General features: G+C 41.3%; 2 protein-coding genes across 4 annotated transcripts in view; one reads left to right on the forward strand and one right to left on the reverse strand.

Moving 5' to 3' along the window:
- LOC125465674 (scaffold attachment factor B1-like) overlaps nucleotides 1–13,007 on the reverse strand; it is a 104,509-nt gene extending 91,502 nt beyond the window's left edge. The window contains exons 1-2 of one of the 2 annotated variants that reach the window (XM_059638433.1): nucleotides 10,068–13,007; nucleotides 9,178–9,703 (exon numbers count right to left, since the gene is read on the reverse strand). In XM_059638433.1, coding sequence (XP_059494416.1) covers nucleotides 9,178–9,253 — 76 coding nt within the window. In that variant the 5' untranslated portion in view covers nucleotides 9,254–9,703; nucleotides 10,068–13,007. Of the gene's footprint in view, nucleotides 1–9,177 lie in introns of both variants that reach the window. The other variant, XM_059638432.1, reaches the window with a different exon arrangement.
- A 295-nt stretch (nucleotides 13,008–13,302) lies between these two features.
- Nucleotides 13,303–22,720, forward strand: part of rfx2 (regulatory factor X, 2 (influences HLA class II expression)) — a 121,223-nt gene continuing 111,805 nt past the window's right edge. For both annotated transcript variants that reach the window (XM_048559915.2, XM_048559916.2), the window contains exon 1: nucleotides 13,303–13,395. The gene's annotated coding sequence lies outside the window, so the exon portion shown is untranslated. The remainder of the gene's footprint in view (nucleotides 13,396–22,720) is intronic.

A 22,720-nucleotide genomic window follows, 5' to 3' on the forward strand; every position in this document is an offset into this window, starting at 1 on the left:
TCTTTCCACCTCTGCCATTGATGCCGATGTGGACCACAATCTCTGGCACTTCACCCACCCACAAAAGAATATCTAGCAGCTGTGCTGTAACACAATTGATTCTAGCACCATCCTGGAATCTCATTATGGGTACAGAAAAGCTTGTCTCTACCTCTAATTATCGAATTGCCTTCTATTATTGTCCTTCCACCATTTTTCACTCCAGCCTCTAAAACTGGGTTACTTGCAGTGCCACAAGTTTAGCTCTTGCTACATGCCTCTGATTAACCATTGCACTCATCCACATTCGAAATATGAAAACAGTTTGTGAGCAAGATAGACTCAGGGAACTCCTGTTGTACTTGCCTAGTCTTTCCAGATTGCCTAGTGGGGGGAGTCACCCAATCCCCCTCTGCGAGCCTGCTTTTTGTCTACGGTAGTTAAATGTGCTACCTGTATAGTTCTCTGCTTCTAAACACAGTAACTCTACCTATTCCAAAATCCAGAACTGAGTTTTTTTTGCAGTTGGTCAAACTTCCTGTATGTGATGTGTCTGCAGCTCACCAGATGGCGAATAAGATGAGCGTTGCACATGGCTATGCTGCCATGTCTACTTTTAGACTATTAGAGCTGGAGATCGGAAAACGGGAAGCAAAATTAGCAATGAATCCAGCTCAGTGTCTGACTGTCTGTCTCAGGATCCTTCTCTTGCCTGCTTCTCGACATGATACTGACTGCCTGTCTCAAGGTTCTCCGGGTACTCATTCCTCTAGATGATGCTGAGTGCCTGCCTCTGGGTCCTTCTCCCTCCTCGTCATGTCATGAATTCTGTAGTTGCATAGATGGTGTTTTCTTGGAGAGGCAGATACTTTGAAAGAGCTAATTTTTGGAGCGAGAGATGGTTCCGTATTCATTACCAGTTCAATGGTTTCAACTGTTTCTGCCTGACTTTCTTTCAACGTTTGGTTTTGGTTTGATTTCCTGTTATACATTTTGCTTTCGCCCTATGTTTGGTCAAAACTCTCTTTTCAGGGGTATTTCCTTGAAGTGCTGCCTTTTTAGATGGGTGCATTTTAATTCGTGAAGTGATTGTTCCAGAATGATGAGTCATATTTCTAACTATGCGGGGTGATTTGTCCAGGCTTTTGGGTTCGATTCATGTATTGTTTTTAGCTGAGGGAATCAACTTTTTTCAAATGCTATAGTCATCAATTTGAATGGCTCCTAATTTGATGTCTGGAGCATTGGTTTTGTACCTGAGAAGGGCACATTATGTTGCCTATACAAGAAGAATGTTTTGTGAATTTTTGTAAACTTAAGATTGGGACACCATTCAAATAGGGCTTTGAAACATTCCACTAAAACAAACATGACCTGCTGTGACCTCCATCTCTAAGAAACATTTTTTTCCACTTAGCAGATCAGTCTGTTTAACACATTTTTCTTAAAAACCTACAAGTGCCAGAAGCACATATGTAGCAGAAGAGAGAAAACTTTGCCTTCGTTAAGTCTATGCGGCGTCTGAAAAACAGAACAAACGCATGGCATTGAGTCATGCTGACATCTTTGGTCCTCTTCATACAACTTACCTATTCTCCCATGGCCTTTATGTTAAAAATTGCAGGTGATCAGCAATGCCAGTGGCAGAAAAGTGCATCACACAGAGGGGCCCAATGCCTTAGGATGGCAAGGGAAGAGGGACCCTGCAGCTCTATGTCCTATACAGGACATTGGTCTGTGTGCAAAGTTCTTTCTCTTTAAAAGCCCTCCCATTGGTGGATCATGCAGCCACTTCTCACAGCTAAAGTCACTTTCCAGCTCACTCCTAGTCTGGTCACAGCCATTTTCTTGCCCAATGTGCTCATTTGATTTCAGGAAGGTAATGGTAAGTGTGACTCAAACAGTTGCTTGCAGCCCTCTGCCTAAATGTGTAGGTAAACCCCAAGCATACAAATCCCACTCCTGGTGACCTTTCCTGTAAAACCTATAGTCTTCACACCAGCCCAGGTCCCCTCCCAACCCATTTACATGAGCCTGCATAGGACGTAGAAGCAGAAGTTAGTCACTCAGCCCATTGAGTCTGTTCCGCCACTCAATGAGATCATGACAATAACCCACAGCTCCTGTCTTTTCCCCAAAACTCTTGATTCCCTTACTAATATACATAGTGACCCAGCCATGATAGCCCTCTACGATAAAGAAATGTACAGATTCACAAACCTCAGAGAAGAAATTCCTCCTCAACTCTGTTTTAAATGTGCTACCTCATATTCTGCGATCTCTTGTTCTGAGATTGTGGTCTCTGGTCCTAAGCTGTCAATGACATCACAGTGGTTTCACAGGTAGACATTTGACACGCTTGCCTTCATCAGTCAGAGCACTGAAAACAGGAGTTAGGACATCATGATATAGCTGTGCAAGATGCAGGTAAGGCCACAATTGGAGTACTGCATACAATTTTGGTCATGCTGCTACAGGAATTATGTTATTAAACTGGAAAAGATTTGAGAATGTTACTGAGGCTGGAGGGTTTGAATTATAAGGAGAGGCTGCAGATACTCGCACTTTTGTCCCTGGAGCTGCGGGGTGACCTTACATGGTTTATAAAATCATTGATAAGGTGAATAGCCAAAGTCTTTTCCCCAGCAAAAGGGATTCCAAAAGTAGAGGGCATAGGTTTAGAATAACAGGAGAAATATTCAAAAGGGACTTGAGGGGTAACATTTTCAGACAAAGGGTGGTGCATATATGGAACGAGCTGCCAGTGGAACTGGTAGAGGTGAGACAATTACAACATTTAAAAGACATTGGGACAGGTACATGACTAGAAAAGGTTTAGAGGGATACAAGCCAAATGCAGGAAAATAGGACTAGTTCAGTTTAGGAAACCTGGTCAGCATGGACAAGTTGGGTCAAAGGGTCTGTTTCTGTGCTGTATGACCCTATGACTCTCTCACGAGATGAAACAATGTCTTCACATCTACCCTGTCAAGTCTGAAAAAAATCTTGCATGGCTCAATAAGGTCACCTCCCATTCTTCTAATCTCCAATGAGTACAGTCCATGTCACTAACACCCTGATTAGATTTTGCCCAGGTATTTCTTGTTCCCCTTTATTTTAAGTAGCACTATCATAATTTCCCCTGCAACCTTTCTAATTTCCTTGGAGGATTGAAAAGGTGTGCTCAATCTGCTATTGCCATCCTTGCTTCTGTCAGAAAATCAGGAGGCAGCCCATCTGGACTGGTCCACTTGTCTGTGATGCCAACCTAATTAGCAACATTTTTCTACCTACTTTATCCTATCTAGTCTCTGTTCATTCCTCCACAACTGTAACATTAACTCCATCTTCTCTTTTTATGAATTTAGATGCAAAATATTCATTCCATACCCAATCCACCCAATATTCCTAATTAGCCCCACCACACCCTTACTGAGTATTTTAGATATATATTTATGAAGATGTTTGCGTTCCTTTTCAAGTTGCCTGCTAATTTTTTTCATTCATTCTCTGTGTCATCACCTATGATCCTTTGGATCCATGTCAGGTCCAGAGACAGCAATCCAGTCAATCCCAATCCCCTAATTATTAATGTAATAATTAGGAACAGAAACTTGCTATTAAGCCCCTTGAGTCAGGTCTGCCAATTAGATAGTGGCTGATCTGTTTGCGTTTCGAATTTAACATGCCTAGCTGCTCCTGTAACCTTTGACTTCCTTGCCTAACAAAAATCTACCTGTCTCTGTAGTGATTGGAACCAGGTACATCGTTGACTACGAAGTCCTTGATTGGGGTTGTTCACCTGGGTCTATCAGGGAAGTCCTGGCAGACCAAAACAAACAGGAGATTTAGTGTGTCCTCAGTTCAGGCAACTGATTCTGAGCTGACTGGCCACTGCCAGTGTACTGCACACAATAAAGGTTGACTTGGTGATGGGATACCAGCTTCTGTGCAGTTATTTCACTGGTGACAGGGGAAAATAGTTAATGGCTGAAGAACATTTACTTGCAACAGTCATCTTGGAATTGGGATAAGCATTTCAGGCATCAGATGTTTATTCGGGAAGCATGACTCATTTGATCCTGCTGTCAAAGACTGGGCCCAATATGTGGAAGGAATGCGATTTTTTTCAAGGCAAATGACATTGGGACAGATGAAAAGCAACGAGTAATCCAAACGAGGAAACCAAGCGGAGGCTTGGAGACTGCTTTGTGGAACACCTACGCTTGGTTCACAACAAACGACTGGCACCTCCCAGTCGCAATCCACTTCAACTCCCCCTCCCACTCTTTGGACGACATGTCCATCCTGGGCCTCCTCCAGTGCCACAACGATGCCACCCGAAGATTGCAGGAACAGTCCCTCATTTTGCTTGGGAACCCTGCAGCCCAATGTTATCAATATGGACTTCACAAGCTTCAAAATCTCCCCTCCCCCAACCTCATCCCAAAACCAGCCCAGCTCGTCCCCGTCTCCCTAACTTATTCATTCTTTCTTCCACCCCAGCCCCCACCCCCTACCTACCAGCCTCATCCCCGCCTCCTTGATCTGCCCGTCTTCCCTGGACTGACCAATCCCCACCGACACTCATCTTTACTGGCTCCATCCCCACCTCCTTGACATGTCCGTCTCCTCTCCACCTATCTGCTCCTTTATCCATCTTCCATCCGCCTCTCCCTCTCTATTTATTTCAGAAGCCCCTTCCCCTACCCCATTTCTGAAAAAGGGTCCAGACCTGAAACATCAGCCTTCCTGCTCCTTTGATGCTGCTTGGCCTGCTGTGTTCATCCAGCTCTACACCTTGTTATCTTGAGTAATCCTTTTACCTGCTTGTGAACCTGCAGCATATAAGGTTATAAGGGGCTTAACTTTCTCAGAGACATTGGGCACTAAACATTCCAAGAGTTGACAGAGCTGGTTAAGGAATACTACAACCCCAAACCTCCACTAATTTTGAGATGCTATCAGTTTTAATCAGCTATTAGAGAGCTGGGGGATCCAATGATCTAGTGGAAAGAGCAGTCCAAACATTGAAGGCAGGCTTAAAGAAGCAGCCTACAACATCACTTGATACCAAACTGTCCCAGTTTCTGTTCAATTATCGGACCATGCCTCACACAACAACAGGGGTAGTTCCAGCAGAGTTGTTGATGGGGAGAAGACTCTGCACCAGGTGAAACCTGATATTCTTAGGCATGGGGAAGAGGGTGAAATGGCAGCAAGAACACCAATGCCAGCCACTGCCTCCTGTAAACAAGACAGAAAATTTCATTCAGGGGATGAAGTTTGGTGCCAGAACCACGGAAATGGCCCTGTGAGGCGAGGTGGACACAGGGTCAGGTCCCATCACTTACAAAGTTCAGGTAGATGATACAGTCCTGAACAAACACGTGAATCACCTGAAAGCTGTTACCTCACAAATGGGGCAGGCGCAAAACATACATTGCCCCTCCGAATGGCTATAAGGCCTGTCAGAAACCGGAGGCTGTCCCCTTCCATTTAGTGTCAAGGAAACCTCAGAGTCCGAGATGGATGCAGCCTTGATACTGTTACCCCCAGAAGAAGAGGAGGAAACTCTCCCAAGACACTATGGATGCCAGAGATGGGCTTCGGTCCAGTACATGCTGTCTGTGTTAGAGCCCGCATCAGAGGAACCAGACCTGGGACAAAAACATTGCAGGAAAAGCTACAAGTGAAAGACAAGGACCACGAGGTGCTCGAATGGGGTTGTTCACCTGGGTCAATCAGGGAGGCCCTGGCTGACCAAAATAAACCGGAGATTTAGAATTACCTCGGTTCTGACTATGGCTGGTCAAAGCCAATGTACTGTGCGCAAGTAAATAAAGGGTGAATTGGTGATGGCATTCTAGCCTCTGAGAAGTTATTTCAATTTCCAACTTCACTGTCCTCTAAGGCAGATAGTTTCAAAGACAAAAAACCCTCTGAGAATGTGTACACTTATTCTCATTCGATGTTGCAAAAGGGCAACACCTAAATTTTAAACAGTGACCCTTGGTTCTGGACTCAACCACAAGAGGGAACATTCTTTCCACATTGTCAAGATGGTTCAGAATCTTATATACTTCTAAACTCCAGTGCAAACAAGCCCATCCTTTTTCTCTTCAGACAATCGACTCATTCTGGGTTATCAATTTAGTCGACTCCCATTGGCCCAACTAGAATACATTTGTATCTTTATCCTTTGACCCTGTGACTCAATCTCATGTTTCAAAGTTCATTCATGAGATGCGGGTATTGCTGGCTAGGTCAAGCATTTATTGTTCATCCTTTTTTGCCCAGAGTGCTGTTAAGAGTCAATCACATTGCAGTGGATGTGAAGTCACATTAGACCAGACCAGGTAAGGATGGCAGATTTCCTTTCCCTGAAGGACATTGATGATGCAGATAAGTTTTGATGATAACTTGCAATAGGTATATGGTTACCATTAAGCAGGCATCTTAGTCTGGGTCTTGTTAATTGAATTAAAATTTGATCATGTGCCAAGATGGGATTTGAACCTATTTCCCCAGAACATTAGCACAAGGTTCTGGATTAAAAGTCCAGTGACATTGCCATTACTCCAATGTCTATTCAATTCCCTTTTGAAATTATCGATCATCTCCACTTCCAACCTCTTTGTAGGAAGCAAGTTTTGGTCATTGTCACTCATTGCATAAAAAGGTTCTTCTTCATATCTCTCCTGCATCTCCTGCCCAAAATCTTAAAGCTCTCACCTCTAAACCTTGGATCACCAGTAAATGGGGACAGTTTCCCTTATCGTCTCTACTGGAACTTATCATAATCAATAGCTCTACCAAATCTCCCTTGACGTTGCAGGCTTGTTAGAATCCCCAGCTTAGTATTCTCTCTCAGGTTGCTGTTACACACTCTCTTACACGACATAAATTCTGCAGCTTTTGCAACATCGGTGTTGATTTCAGCATCAAGTGGCAGATTGCCAGTGATTGTGAAGTCCAGGTCTGTGAACTAATCAACAACTTCCAGCAGCACATTGTCAATGGTTATAGATAACTGTATGGCTCACAATAGGTTATTATTGTTTTATTCACTATGTTTCCAGTCAACCAATGTTCAATCTCTTTTCAAGTCACTGAAAGTGGTTGTCTGCCAGGTGGCTGCTCTCACCTTTCATTTTATTTTCTCAATTTTTCTAACTACTTCCTAGCTAATTCCATGATGATAGCTTTACATCTGTCATAGGGAAAATGCTGGGGTCTCTTATTAAGTGTGATCATAAGAAATAAAAACAAAAGTAAGCTGTTTGGTTCTTCCAGCCTGCTCCACCATTCAACAGAATCGTGGTTGATCCAACATTCCTCACATCAACTTTTCTGCCTTTTCCCTGTAACCCTTGATTCCCGACAGAACAAGAATCTATCTATCTCATACATAAATATACAGAAGGATTCTGCCCCTACAGCTCTCTGTGACAAGCAGTTCCAAAGACTCTCAACCCTGTGAGAGAAGGAATTCCTCCTCACGTCAGTCTTCAATAGGCACCCCTTTATTCTGAGACTCTGCCCTAGACTCTCCCACGAGGAGGAAAATCCACTCAGCATTACCCTATCCAGTTGTAGTTCCAACACTGATCCCGTTGGAACTCCACTGGTTACAGGTCACCAACCTGGAAAAAAAAAACCCTTATTCCCACTTACTGTTTCCTGCCCATGAGCGAGTTCCCTATCCACGCTAATATACTACCTCCGAAACCCTGGGTTCTCATCTTATGATTTAACCTTTTGTGAGGTACAGTGTCAAATGCCTTCTGGAAGTCCAAATACAACATATTTAATGATTCCCCTCTACCTATTTTGCTTAAGACTTCCTTGAAAAACTCTAATAAATTAGTCAGACATGATTTCCCTTTCATGAAGCCATATTGAATCTACTTGATTAGATTATGATTTTTCAAATCTTCGGCTATTACTTCCTTAAGAACTGTTTCCAATCCTTTCTCAACAATAGATGTTCTGCTAATTGATTATAGTTATCCACTTTCTGCCTCCTTCACTTCTGTAACATTAGCAGCTTTCCAATCCTCCAGTACATCTCCAGAATTTGAGGAGTTACCAATGCAACTTATCTCTACAGCTACTTCTTTTAGGGTCACAGGATGTTAGCTGTAGGGGCCAGAGGACTTATCTGCCTTCGGCCCTATCAATTTGTGCAATAATACTTGTCTAGTGATGCATTGGTATTTCATTCCTCCCGATGTTGTTTGTGTTAGTGGGATATTTGAATGTCTTCCACTTTAAAAACTGATGCAAAATATCTGTTTAGCTCCTCTGCCATCACTTTGTTCCCCAAAACTGCCTCCCCGGATACTTTTGACCTCTCCCTTGTTATATTTATAAAGAAATTCTTAATACCAGTTTTTATGTTCCTTCTTAGTTTGACCTCATAGTTTTTCTGTGGTTTTATTGTCTTTTTACTCCTTTGCTGGATTCTGAATTTATCTCAGTCTTTAGGGTTATCACTGACTTTTGCCTCCTTAGACTCTTCATCTTTCAACTTTATATTCTTTTTAACTTCCTTATTAAGCCATGGCTGGTTTATCCCTCTCTTAGATCTTTCCTCCTTATCAGGATATATTTTTGCTTAGAGTCAAGAATTTCCATGCTAAATGCCTTGCACTGCTTGCTTATTATCATTCATACTCATCTATCCACCCAATTCATGTTAGCTAACGCTATCCTCATTTAATTGTAATTCCCTTTATTTTAGTTAAGTACAATCACTTCTGACACAAGTTTTTCACTCTTGAATGATCACTACTTCTTAGGGATCTTTTACTAGGAGATTATTCATTAATAACACTGCTTGGGAGGATAGTTGAGATTGGTAACATTTAAGAACTTGGATGAACACTTGAAATGTCATAACATTGAAGGCTATGGCCTCACAGAGGAAAGTGGAACTAGTGTAGGTAGTAGTGTACGTTTCGCAGAACATACTTGATTGTGGTAAAGGGTCTCTTCTGTACTGTATATTTCAATGATTCTGACACAGATAAACTGCAAGGCAATTGATATCTACCATCTAAGCCCTATCTTCTTTGATCATAAATTCCCACTCACATATCAACAAACAGACACATTTAAGGGATAAATCAGAAATGAAATTAAAAGAATAATAATTTTCCCATTTAATAACCATTTCAAAAATGAATACCAGACCTTCGTGAAATCCTTGGATGATGGGTTGCATTACAGGCACGTGGGACTGTATATCTTGCTTGAACTCTGAAGTCATTGATCAATGCAAACAGCTTCGCAGATTGGAGGAGACTTGCTTACTTCTTGCAGAACTTTCAACAATTTGATAACTGGAGAATAACTAGCGAGAGAAAAACCAAAAACACAGTCTCCGTCCGGAAGCTTCCAAAGCAAAATTGCTTCCTACCCAAACCACAGTTGGACCCAGTTCACTCTTTATTTTCTCTTTCTTTATCAATATTCTCTGTGGTTAGCTGGCCAGCACCATTCCTTCCTTGATTGACCAATTCAACATCCAACAGAAACTAGTCCCTGAACAGGACAAAATCCTGTTGCTGAATAGTCTACAGTATGTTCAGAGCAGTAATTCGCCTGCATTATCTTTCCAGGTTTGTTCCCAACAGCATGTATCCATCTTTTGCTTTCTACTCTTTTTTAAAAACAAGCTGCTGTTCAAAGCTCAAAACTCAACTGTAACTCACAGTTCCTAATCAAAAAATGAGAAAAAGAACAGAAAAATAGTGATATCTCAAAGATAGTAACAGTGCACTTAGAAAACTGTGATGCTACCAGGCAGAGTTAACATTGCTCTCGGAAAAGGAAATTATGCTTGCTTTTTCGAGTAAATAATAAGCCATGTTGATATTGGAGAACATACAGATCTACTGTAATTAGATTTCCAGAAAGCAATATACAAGGTGTCATTCTACAAGTTACTACGTGAAGAGTTGTTGAAGTAGGGTAACATAATAGCATGGATAGAAGATTGGTAGCAAATAGAAAACAGGTAATAGATGCAAATAACTCAATTTTGGGTAAGCGAGATGTGATGAGTGGAATGCCATACTTACCAGTACTGCAGTCTCAACTACAGGGAGTAGTACATTCTGGATCTCTTCCCAGGATGCTGGATCAATTTTGCCAAGGGATGTACTTATGGGATGTTACTACATTAGAACAGTTAAGAGTAATAGTTACTGTATCTATTGTTCTGTTAAGTTTTCCAATAGAGTTAAATTATTCTAAGTGCTTCTTTCTTTTGTTGTATTTTAACTACAGTGTTTGAATAAGTTGTGTTTTGCTTAATGTCATGTAATTTAATAAATCAAATTTCATCTGAAACACAGCACTTTACATTTGCCTTTAAAATAGGAAAAAATTAGAGTCCAGGCTATCTTTGCAAAATATTTTTTTTTGAGGGGGGGCTTGGTCTGGTCGTAACACTCTGACTTCACCTTGTAACTTGCTATGGTCTATGCTTGTGCCAGTTGCATATTGGAGTATTTTGTGAACCCTGGGCTTCTCCTCTATTTACTCCCTTGGTGCCCACATCCCTGCCACATTAAAGTCTTCCCAATAGCACTAACAAAACACACTACAAGTAACTCAGCCCCAGTTCTGTTCAGGTACAACTCGTTCAGCTTGTACAGGTATCATCTGTCCTGGAACTTGAATCTCAAACCCTCCTTCCTGCACCATTTTTCCAGCCTTGTGTTGGTCTGTTTTATCCTTCTCTGTGAGTAATCACTTGCGAGTGGCATTCTGGAGATTACTTCATTTGAAATCCTTCTTACTAATGTTCTATCTAGCTCTTGAAATTCTGATTGCAGGACAACATCCACCTTCCTACCCAAGTCATTGTTGCCAATATGGACCATGACTGCTGGCTGTTCACCTACAGCCAATCTGACATCCTTGACCCTGTCACTAGAGTGGCAACATACCATCTTGGAGTCACACTAATGGCCACAGAAATACCCGCCTGTCTGTCCAATGAATTCTTTATCATGACTGAGAAGTGATTTGAGACCTCTGAAGTACAGATGGATCAGAGTGTCCTGTTACATGAATCACAAAGTTGGTATGTAGGTTCAGCAGTAATTAAGAAAGCTAATTGAATGTTCTTATTTATTGCAAAAGGTATAGAAGATAAAAATAAGGGCATTTTGCTTCAGTTATACAGGGTATTGGTAAGGCCACATCTGCAGTAGTGTGCACACTTAAGAGGGGATATCATCAGACAGGCTGGGTGTTTATCCATTAGAGCTGAGAAGCATGAGGTCACCTTACTGGGCCCTGAGAGGATTTGAGAAAGTGAATGCTAAAGGGATGTTTCCTTTGTGGGGCAGACTAGAACTCAAAGACAGTATTTAGAAATAAGAGGTCTCCAAGATCTGAAGGGCTACTTGAACCAAAATGTTAACTCTGCTTTCTCTCCACAGATGCTGCCAGACCTTCTGAGTTTCTCCAGCAAATTTTGTTTTTGTTTAGGATTTCCAGCATCCATAGTTCTTTGGTAGGTTTGATAAGTGGTCTCTCATTGTGGTAGATGGGGAAAAATGTCATTCTCTCAACTTACACTGATTATGTAGAATACTCTCCAGAGTGCAGTCAGGGTCATTTACTAATTTTAAGATAGAGGTAGAGTGACCTATCTCTAGTTGCCCTTGAGAAGATGATGGTTAGCTGCCTTCTTGAACCACTGCAATCCATGTGCTGTAGGTCAGTGCACAAAGCCATTCGGCACAGAATTCCAGGATTTTTACCCACTGACGATGAAGGAACAGTGATGTACTTCCAGGTCAGGATGGTGAGTGGCTTGGAGGGAAACTTGCAGGTGGTGGTGTTCCCACTTATCTGCTATCCTTGTCCTTCTAGGATGTGGATGACAAACACTATTGCTACTGAGCATCTGTGGCACAGACAGTGAATGGATCTGATGCCAATCAAGTAGGCTGCTTTGTCATGAACGGTGACAAATTTCTTGAGTGTTGTTATCTGGATGGGTACAGCCCTAAATAGGGTGTATTCCATCACACTCCTAACTGGTGCCTTGTGGATGGCAGACAGGCTTTGGGGAGTCAACAGTTAATTACTTGCTGGACTAATCCTTGCCATTGTCCAGCTGTTTTAGCTACTGCATTCCCATGACTAAACCAGTTGGGTTTCTGAGCAACCCTGGGATGTTGGTAGTGTGGGACTCAGTGATAGTAGCTGATTGATAGTCAAGGGCAGTGTTTAGATTGTTTCTTATTGAAGGTTATTACCTGGCATTTGTAGCATGAATGTTACTTGCCACCTGTCAGCTCAAATCTGGATATTGTCCAGGTCTTTATAAATTTGGGCATAGCATGCTTCAGTACCAAGTTACAACTGTGCTGAACATTGTGTCATCATTGGCAAATATCCTTCTGATGTCATGGAGGGAAGGTCATTGATGAAGCAGTTACAGATGGTTGGGCCAAGGACACCACCCTGATTAACCCCTGCAGTGATGTCCTGGAACTGAGATAACTGGCTTCCAAAAACAACAACACCGCCACCACCGCGCTTTGTACCAAGTTTGACTCCAACCAACAGAGTTTTTCCCCCGATTCCAGTTTTGCCAGGGGTCCTTGATGCCACACTCTTGTCAACAGCAGTTCCTCTCACCTGACTTCTGTAATTCAACTCATGGTCCTTGACCGATGGACCTGGACTTAATGGAGGCAGGTAGAAAAATGCAATTGAGGCCACAATTAGATCAGTCAATGGCCGACAACGTTTATCTGTTGTCCGTCTGATTCTCAACAACCAGTTGCTCTTCTGACGAGAGACAATCCAATTCTCTCATCTCATTCGGCAAAAGTTGACGTTTCGATTCTAGCTATATTCAGACTTACGAGTCATCGCCACACAGGAGTACGAACACGGAAAAAATGACTCTGAAAGTCTGCCATAGGAGAAGGATAGATGATATGGACAACAGGAGATGTGAACAAACATTTCGAAAGAACTACCATGATCCAATAGTTTTCTATCTGGTCACATGATCCACCGGCCTCCTTAATATAGGCAAATATATATCTGCGTGACAGGTATAATGCCCAATAGAAATGCGTTGCTATGACAGTGACGTTCATTGGAAAACCAATTAGATTCTAGGCCCCGGGACGCCAGTTCACGGAAGCTTGCCGACGTTTTGTGATTGATAGTTCCCTCCGCCAAACAAAAACACAGCTACCGGGGCAGTGCGAGACATTCAGCCAACGGGGTGAAGCGTTGGCGTGCAGGGGCGGGGCGATGGGGAGGTCGATGACGCGGGTGGGGATCGGTAGCAACTGTTGCCTTGAGAATAAACGCCATAGTCACGGTAGCCGTGGAGACTGTTACCCACCAACAGCTCGGGCCCGCAGCAAGGTGAGCATCGCTTCCCAGTACGAGTGAGGCCTGGGCCGCCTTCTGGGCCCGGGTTCCGCGCAGCTGGGAAGGATGAAGGATGTGGTGGAGCAGGGAAGTGGGCTGCTCGGTGTTCCCGGGGAACCATGTGGGGCCTCGCGCTCTGTTTACCGCGTCCGCAACAAAATGGCGGGTTGTGGCTGTAAGGGTTCATCAGGTGCACCGCTCCTGGGGAGAAGGTGGACCCCGGGATGGGGTGTGGGTTTTATGGGAGGAAGTAGGGGGCCGCAGAATGGGGATGATTGAAGGGAACGCACTAGCTTCCCTACTGACCCCACTGTCCCTACGCCGACACCCGCAGTTAGAGACCACTGGTCTAATGTGGGACAGCTCCGCGACCGAGATGATGCGAGGCGGTCTCACCCCCGCCAATGAGTGACCTGCGCTTCTAGATAGTGCGGCCGGAGCCTGGCTCCAGTGTTAGTCCGTTAGGAGTTGAGGGGAGGTGGCGTTGTTCGTCTTGTGTGGCTGGGGCCCCATACTTTCTACTTGCCGCACAGCAATGATGTCTTCAGGGTTAAGCAGAGAACACCAGCTGCCAGCTGTAAGTCACTCTGAAGGGGCCTTGGTTTTTCCAAGGTACCTGTGGGAGTGATGGAGTGACTTTTGGAGCTCTTGTCCAGACTGAATAATTAAGCTGCACAGAATCAGTCCTTTGATCTGTCTGTGTGATTCGTAGAGAGCTGCTTCTTCAATTTAACACTTGGAAGTTGTTTAAATCAGCCCTGTACTCGTTATGAGAGTTTTCTAATATCTGTTTGGCTTTCATTTACTTCCCACACCAATGTGTTCCTCACTGCATTGTTTTAAAAAATTCCATCGTTGTATTTTAAATGTGATTTTTTTTACAAAGTTCTGTGAAGTTTATTTTTAACTAAAGTGAGTGAATCTGTCGAGATTCTCACATCAACTTAGGGCACTTGCAGATATTTTTAATCAAGCTGTTCAGGGATGAACTTGTGCATCTGTGAAACGGTGGGACTTGACCCAGGCCACCTGGCACAGAGTTAGAAACACAATCACTGCATTACAAGATTCCTCCTTGGGGCCCCTGTAAAGTTTATTTTATTTAACATATTTTTCTAATTAACCTTATCAGAAATGTTATTACACACTTCTAGTGGGGCTTAAACCTGGGCCTCCTGGCCCAGGGGTAGGAGTGCAATCAGTGCCCTAAAGAACCGTTCTCAGTGCATTTGTACTATGACTGGATGAATATTATTCCTATGTGATTGTAGAAAATCAAGCTGTAGGACTGTCAAGATTTTGAGAAAAATACAACATTTAAAATAATTTTCCAGAAATTGTCTAACTAAAGATGCTACAGTTGACATTTCATGCTTACTAAGCAAATTAGCAACATGAAGAGATGGGCAATAAACACTGGCTCTGCTAATGATGCTTATGTGAAAGAATTTTGTTCATTTTTTTTTTCAAAAAGGTTGAATTTGTTTAGCCTTTCTTCTGAATTAGATGTATTGATCTTTAGGTGCTGTGATGCCAAATGTTAGATTTGGAAATACAGTACTGATCGAACTATTTGAACGATCTATACTGCAGTTTTAATAATTTTGAGGAGAAATCTATTTGGCCGTTGCTAAATATTTTGTCTGTACGGTGACTTAATTCTGGTCTTTAGCAATGTAGAATATCAGGGTTTTTGTGTATTTCAGCTTGACAGTGTTTGGAAAAGGGAGAATGGTGGGGGGGGGGTGCGGTGTGTGGGGTTTGGTGAGGGTAATTAACTTTGAGAGTTTTAATGTAAAGGATTTTGTGATGCATGTCGTGAAGTTGGTAAGGGTCGGGTGGCTCTGTTATTTAATGGTTGAATAGAATTGCTTGCTTCCCTACTTCTAGATCAGGAGGCTTGGGTTTAAGACCCATTTGCTCTCGAGGCCTGTAATGTGATTGCTTCTTAGGTTGATTAGAAAGTAGCTAGAATTGTTTGCAAGGTCACTTGAAGGCCAGGTACAGGTCCCACAATATGCCCAAACAGGCTTTTTTGTTTAAAAAAAAATCTATACAATTGTTTGCTTCTTAGATATGCTATGAAATGTAGTAGCTAGATTCTGCTCAGGAAGGGATAGGCTAAAGGATTGTGAAGTCCAGGGTAAAAATTGTTGGAATTCTTGGATGTATTAGTTGAGAGGAAGCCAACTGATTTTGTGCTCTTGTTCTGAGATTGAGGTCTCAATACTATTTGTCAGTTTCAAAACGGTTGCCCTGTTTGAAAAAGTTATGATCTCAGGTTCTGAAATTTCTTTGGGGATCAGGAGTTTTTATGACATAAAATAAGATATTGTCTTGCACAAATGTCAAAACAGAGAAAAATTTACAAAATTAATAAGTTTTTTTGTGCCAAATATCATAAACATACTTGTGCTTTACCACGCGTACCTAAATCAGTTGTTTTCTAGTTATGTTGACCCTTTGATTCCTAAGTACCAATTTTGTACTTGAGATTTTTTTTCAGGGATTCTATGACTAAGTTAGTTTTATATAAATATTCATTGTGTTCTATTAGCTGGAGCAGTTTGGATATTTCATGAGAACAAATATTTCTTTGAATCCCCTAACATGCTGCTGACAGTGAATGTCTCATGACACCTAACATGAGAATTGCAATTATGGGAACAGCGTACAATCACTTGCTCAAGTGTGCAACTGTATTAATTCCAATATTTGAATTTACAAATTACGTATCTTGTCTATTTTGTGTATTGGTGTCTAAGTTGTGGTGCCTAAATGTGACTGAAAATGTATAGTAGATCTTTTCAAATGGCAAGAAATGCTTTCTGAATGTTGAGTTGTGTGCCTGTTGCTGAACAGCTAGGATTTGTATTGATGGCAGTTTCACGCGTATAAGCCCTTGTACTGTGGAAACATGCTGGTGCATTGGGCAACCAATCACATTCTCGTCTCCTGGGGTCTGAATATAATCATCTGTTGAATGATGATGACTAGTTCTCACAGAGTCTTGGCACATGTGAGCAGGCAGTTTTTTAGAACCTTTTTTGATTAAATCATTTCAAGCTGAAACTATTCATATGCATCTCAAGCATGCATTCGTTTTCCATTAATATACCTTAGTTGTTGACTCCCAGTCTAGAAAGACGTTTCTAATTACCCCCCAGGATGTGTTATTAATGGCAGATATCTTTGTAATCTAAACTTCCAGTGCTCAAAATATGCAACAATTTGAAACTCCAGCCAGGTTTTTGTATGTACAATTCAAATCTGAGATTGGATTGCTGTGTACCAACTTTGCTCTTGAGGCAGCCTGGGACCATGAGGTTTGATTGCTGGGAGCAACAGTTGAGATCTATTTTGATCTTGTCCTGTTTTACATTATTGTAAATTTTGAAACAGTGAAAATGAGTGGTTTTTCTAAATTAGTTGTTTGCTCACTTTGATATTTTTGAAATGAGTACATTTTCCCTTGATTACTCCAATCTTATCTCTTTTAGCTGAACTTACCCAGTTATCTTGGAAAAGTGTAAGCACAGAGCTGACCCAAGTTGTTATATGGCCAGATCCTCATACCTATTGACCCATTTCCAGCTGGTGCACTGCAGGCCTGGTATTTGCAGGCTGGAGCGTAAGAAGGGATCTGCAGACTACTGAGTGCAGCAGTAAATAATTTATTTCCATTCATGGAACCCCAGTGGTGATTAACAATAAGCAGTGGAAAATATATGGTCCTCAGCCTGCTGACATAATTTAAATTCCGCCTAGACAGATGAGTGTTTCTTCCCATTCCTGGTTGAACAGGTCTTGCATGAAATCAGTATAGTATGACTTTGTTGAATCTTTCTGTGTTCAGTCATACTGTATGCTACATGGACTGCTGTGATCTATTTTCTGTCTTGATAATGGATACAGTACACATTATCGTGTTATTGAAAAGTATTAATTTAATGTCATAGTCATGGTCATGCAGCACAGAAGTAGTCATTTCGGTCCAACTCACCCATGTTGACTTGGCTTCCTAAACTGAACTAGTCCAATCTGCCTGAGTTTGGCCTGTATCCCTCTAAACCTTTCCTATTCATGTACCTGTCCAAATGTCTTTAAATGGTGTAATTTTACCACTTTCTCTGGCAGTTTGTTCCATATACTCATCTTCTGGGTGAAAAAGCTGCCCCTCGGGTTCCCTTTTAAACCTTTCCCCTCTCACCTTAAACCTATGCCCTCTAGTTTTGGACCCCCTTACCCTGGGAAAAGATTTTGGCTATTCACCTTATGTATGCCTTTTCATGATTTTATACTAAATAGCCTGTGCTGCTACAAAAACCAGATTTAACCAGTTTACCTAATTAGCTGCTTCCAAGAACACCAAGAAAGCTTGTTTTTAATTTTCCTTCAAATCCCACCAAGGCGATTGAGGAACTTATATTTGAATTAGTTGATAAATCTAGTATCAAAAACAGTCAGCATTATGGACCAGACAAGACATTCTCAAAATATCAAGGAGATGGCCTAGACCCTAACATTTTATTTAAAGGCAAGTGTAAGGTACTGTGCTCCAGATGTGATTTGATTGATCCACTACTGGGCTTAAAGCAAAACACACTTTATTTTTATAACACCATTAAAAAGCAAACAAGAAAATAATTTTTTTTCTTTATTCATTAAGGGGTTGATGGTGTCGCTGGCTAGGTAGCATTTATTGCCCAGAGGACAATGCAGCCAACCACATTGCTGTGGGTCTGGGATCACACAAAAACCAGATGAGTTTTTCCGACAATCAACAAATGGGTTCGTGATCACCATTAGATTCTTAATTCCAGATTTTTTTGTTTTATTGAATTCAAATTCCACCATCTGCTATGGCAGGATTCAACCCAGGTCCCCAGAACGTGCCTGGGTCTCTGGATTCACACTCCAGTGATAATATCACCAGGCCATTGCCTCCCCAAGGTTCTTTGGCACAACTTTGACTCTGTTGAAATACTTCATAAAATAATATTATTTCACAACTAATTGTTAACAGTTCCAATGTAGCCACGTTCCATAAACACACCCTTGTCAAAGACAAATTCAGCAAAAGCTATCTCTCTACCAGAACAGGAAGAAGGAATACTGACAGAAACAATCTATCGGCAGAGAGAGCGCTCAAGCTCCTTGCTGCAGCAGAGAGAGCTGAATCATTTGGCTTCAAAAGCCAGTTCCAAACTCCAACTGAAAGCAAAACTCAACCCTGAGTCTTTGTAAGCCTGACTTCACCCACTCAGCTTCTTTTGTCCGGTACGTATTTTTAAAAACAAAAGCTTGGGGAACTCAAAGCTGTTTACCCATTGCTTCTGAAACAGACATTCTGGTACCACTCTTCAACAGCTCCCTACAAGAGAAACAATACACAACACGTCTCTCAAAGGGATAGTACCGTCACAATCCCTGCTCCTTTCGAATTATACGTGCAGTCCTTATTTGATCTGGCGTGTGAGAGCTTCCAATTCCACTCTGAAATAGCCCAGCAAACACTCCAATGGACCAAACTGCTGGAGGGGTTGTGCTGTGAAGGAAGGAAAAAAGCTCCCAAAATAAGTAAAAGCAGAAGGAGCAGATGAGCTGCAGACAGGAACCTGCATGCTGTACTGCCAACTGGCTGGCATTTTGGACACATGAACAGTGAAATTAATCTTTGTGCACTTGTGAAAATCGTGGCATTATCTGAAGCTAACCTTAAGTCTTTATTAGATCTAAACGTACAAGCTTGAGCTAATTCCACAACCTGTTTAATCCATCCATTTAGCTGATTTGCATAACAAGACAAACTAGGGTCCAGTATTGAGCATGGAAGATGCTCTCAGTACCTCCTAATGCTGATATGTCTGCTTAGGCTGTCAATGCAAGTGATCGTCTCTTGTAGAAGAACATTTGGTCTTACAAGCAATTTGGAGACACTAGTACTGATAGATAGTTTGGCATTTGACAAACTTTTATTTTTAAAGTTCGACAGATTGTATAGCAAAAGCCAAGTTTTGTTTTTGTTTGGGATGGGTAGGTGGTGCTATTTCATTACATAGCCACATTCACCCTTGTTAACACTTAAACCATGCAAAACCATAGCTACTTTTTCACTAAAACCAAATGACTTCGTCAGAGTGTAAATCATTTTCAGACCATCCATGATACAAACAAATAAAACCACATTCCAGTGTTGTTGAGTTTATGGAGCTTGCGATTTGATGTTTATTCCAAGCCTTTTCTGTATGTTCAGTCACATCTTGAAGAAAATGTTTCCAGATCCTGTTCCATTCGATGTCTAACAACCTGTAGATGTAATCCTTGTCATAATGCTTTGGAAACTCCAATCAGTCTGACTAACCTGGAAAACTGAATATGTTTTACTGCTACTTTAACATCATTCCTTACCTATGAAAGCAGAGACCTTTTACATGAGTGTTTCAAGGCTAGCTCAAATTTTATTCTGGGCACCTCATTTTTTTTTAGGCATGGTGTTGAGAACTTGAAGACAGTGCAGAAAAGATTTGTCACAGTGGCTTTAGTAAGGCATCTTTCTCTATCTCATGTAAAGGAAAGATATGATAGAAGTGTTGGAAGTGACGAAATAAGGAGGAACTGTTTAGAGTGGCAGAAAATTAAGAAACTGAAGCTGACATTTAAAGGACCAGAGGTGACATGAGAAACGTTTTTGAGTAGATGTCATCTGGATTTTACTTCCTAAATTGTAATGAATCTAATCTAAATATGTGGAAGTAGATTCAGTAATGATTTTGTAAAGCATATAATGCATACATGAAAAGAATTTGCAGGGCACAATAGAAACGAAAAGAGTAGTGGGACCAATTGGATAGCTCCAATATTGAACCAGTCTGATGGGTTAAATGGACTCCTGTGCTGTAATCTTTGACCTCTTTATAAATTTTGGAGTATTTGAGTCTTGAAGTCAAGACATTACCAACAATCTCATCTATACTGTCTTTTGAGGAATGCGCTAAATCCTGTAGGTGGCCTCTCAATTTCACCACGTGATCTGAAAGTCACTACTGAGAAATAGAACAGAGTTTGCTTAGTAATGTGAAATTGGGTTGCTGAAGTCTCTTGGGGAAATGAAGAACTATTTGCTTTGACCAGTTGTATCAATGTGGGTAGCTGTTGGGTGGATTAAGGAATAAGATTGTACAGGAAATTAATTTGAATCATGTTCATGATAGAGGGAAGCTTTGAAATGTTTAGGACTAAAATGCCCAGTGTTAACCCTACCCTTGTCACCAATAGCATCAGTGTGTTTGGTGCAACTAAGTTTTTTGGTCATTGATTATAAGCGGTTGAAGAGTTTGGAAATGCAGCACCATCAAAGCTCTCTCTTGTCTGCGATGGTCATTGCCATTCGTGTAAAAGGAACTGGTACCAACCAGTCACCAACGATGTACAACATGTTCTTTTGTGGTGATCCTTCGTAAAAGTATGTTTTTCCCCTTTTATTGTTTATAGCATGTAGTTGTTGGCAAGATCCGCATTTATTGTCCGTTGCTAATTTACCTTTAACTTAGTGCCTCCCTAGACAACTTTGAAGGCAATTAATTGTTAACCGCATTTATGCCTAGACTTGCATATAAGTCAAATTGGGTAAGGATGATTCAGTTCTGTAAAGGACATTGCCAAATCATTGATGCTTTTGTGGCCACCATTAGTGCTTCTCTAATTTTTTTTTGTGGATTTTTGAGTTCCATTTGCAGCAGTGACTTCTGGGACCGGAACTCAATATTGTGAATGGCATTGGCACCCTGATCAGTGCACAGGACCTCAGAACGGCTGTGCAGCTTTGAGAGAACATTGGTCACCATCACTGTGATTAGCTTTTCACTTCCGTAGCATCTAAATTTAGTTAGTAACTATCAGCTTGCCATGATACAGTTTACATCAGTGTTCTCGGAGCATTAGCCGAAGCCTCTGGATTACTGGCTGAGTGACAATACACACAACTATCGTCTTCACATCTGATATATATGATGTATTTTTTTAAATCAAACTTATCCAAGCTCTCAAAATACTTCATTTACCTCTGTTCGTGATTATTGTACAAAAAGTTTAAAGTGATGCAGTTTCTTTTATGTTTTGCTGTAGGAAACAAAGTGACAACCTAATCATGACTTTTTTTGTGATATTGGAGATAAACATTGAGCTTCCCTTCTCCAAAATCGTGCCATGGGTCTTCCACTTGTGACAGCAGATGAGATCTTTGTTTCATACCTCACTTTAAAAGGTTGTGCTTATGACAAGACAGTGTGCCCTCAGTGCAGCAATGAAGTGCCAAGTCTTAATTTTTATGCTCAAACCAGTTAGTAGGATTTGAATGAAGAACCTTGTGAATTAGGCAAGAGCACAATCAACTGAGCTGTGGCTGATGTTGGAATCAAATGTTGTTACATATCTCCTGTTGCGAGCTTTTATCACTCTGCTTACACTAGTTGCTCCACATAATGAACAGAAAAACAAGAGCCATCACTCCTTTGAGAAATATCATCTTGGTCCCCTAAAGATTTGATTACCATAGACTGTGGTAATCCTTAGCAATGCTTTTTCAATTAAGCAGCAAGAGTCAACATATAAATGTGACATTTTCATAGTGGTCATCTCTGTAGTCTCTTCATTTAATGGCTGCATCATTAAATATAGTTCTACTACAGAGTACGCATTATGTGTTCTGACTTGTTTCTGAGCAGCTTCTGTTAGTTTCCACCCAGTTCAGTTCTAATAATTTGATAGGCAGCCAAACACGATTATCTTTTTGTCATGCAAAGGTGATTCTGCTCCTTCCCAATTTTGCATGGGACCCACGACATGCCCTATAACATTCCGCCCATTCAGTGTTAGATTTTGAAACAATAGGGTGACTACCATTTTGTCTTTACTCCTCTAAGTTTAGCAGAATTCTGAGATTTTTATTGGTTTCTTAATCTGATTGAATCTTGGTGAGCTGGACAAGTTGACCACTTAATCTTGCAGTTATTGATAGGACAATAGTATTTTCTAAAACGTATTCACTCATTTAGACACCATTTGTCACCCCATTCTTGTATTTGATGATTTGTGCTCTCTGTCGCGCCATCTACTCGGATGTAGAAATTAAGCCACTTTCATTTTTGAACAATTGACTTGAAGGTTTTCATTGACACAGTGCAATCCAAACTGCAGAATGGAATTATAATATGCCTATTTAGTCAATTTTAATTTAAACTATCCTGACTTTTCCACTTAAAACATGGACCAAGTTTAGCCCTTCTTGTAAGGTTTATCAATTAGCCAGACCAACTGC

Source organism: Stegostoma tigrinum, chromosome 30 (assembly GCF_030684315.1).
Source record: "Stegostoma tigrinum isolate sSteTig4 chromosome 30, sSteTig4.hap1, whole genome shotgun sequence".
Lineage (NCBI taxonomy): Eukaryota > Metazoa > Chordata > Chondrichthyes > Orectolobiformes > Stegostomatidae > Stegostoma > Stegostoma tigrinum.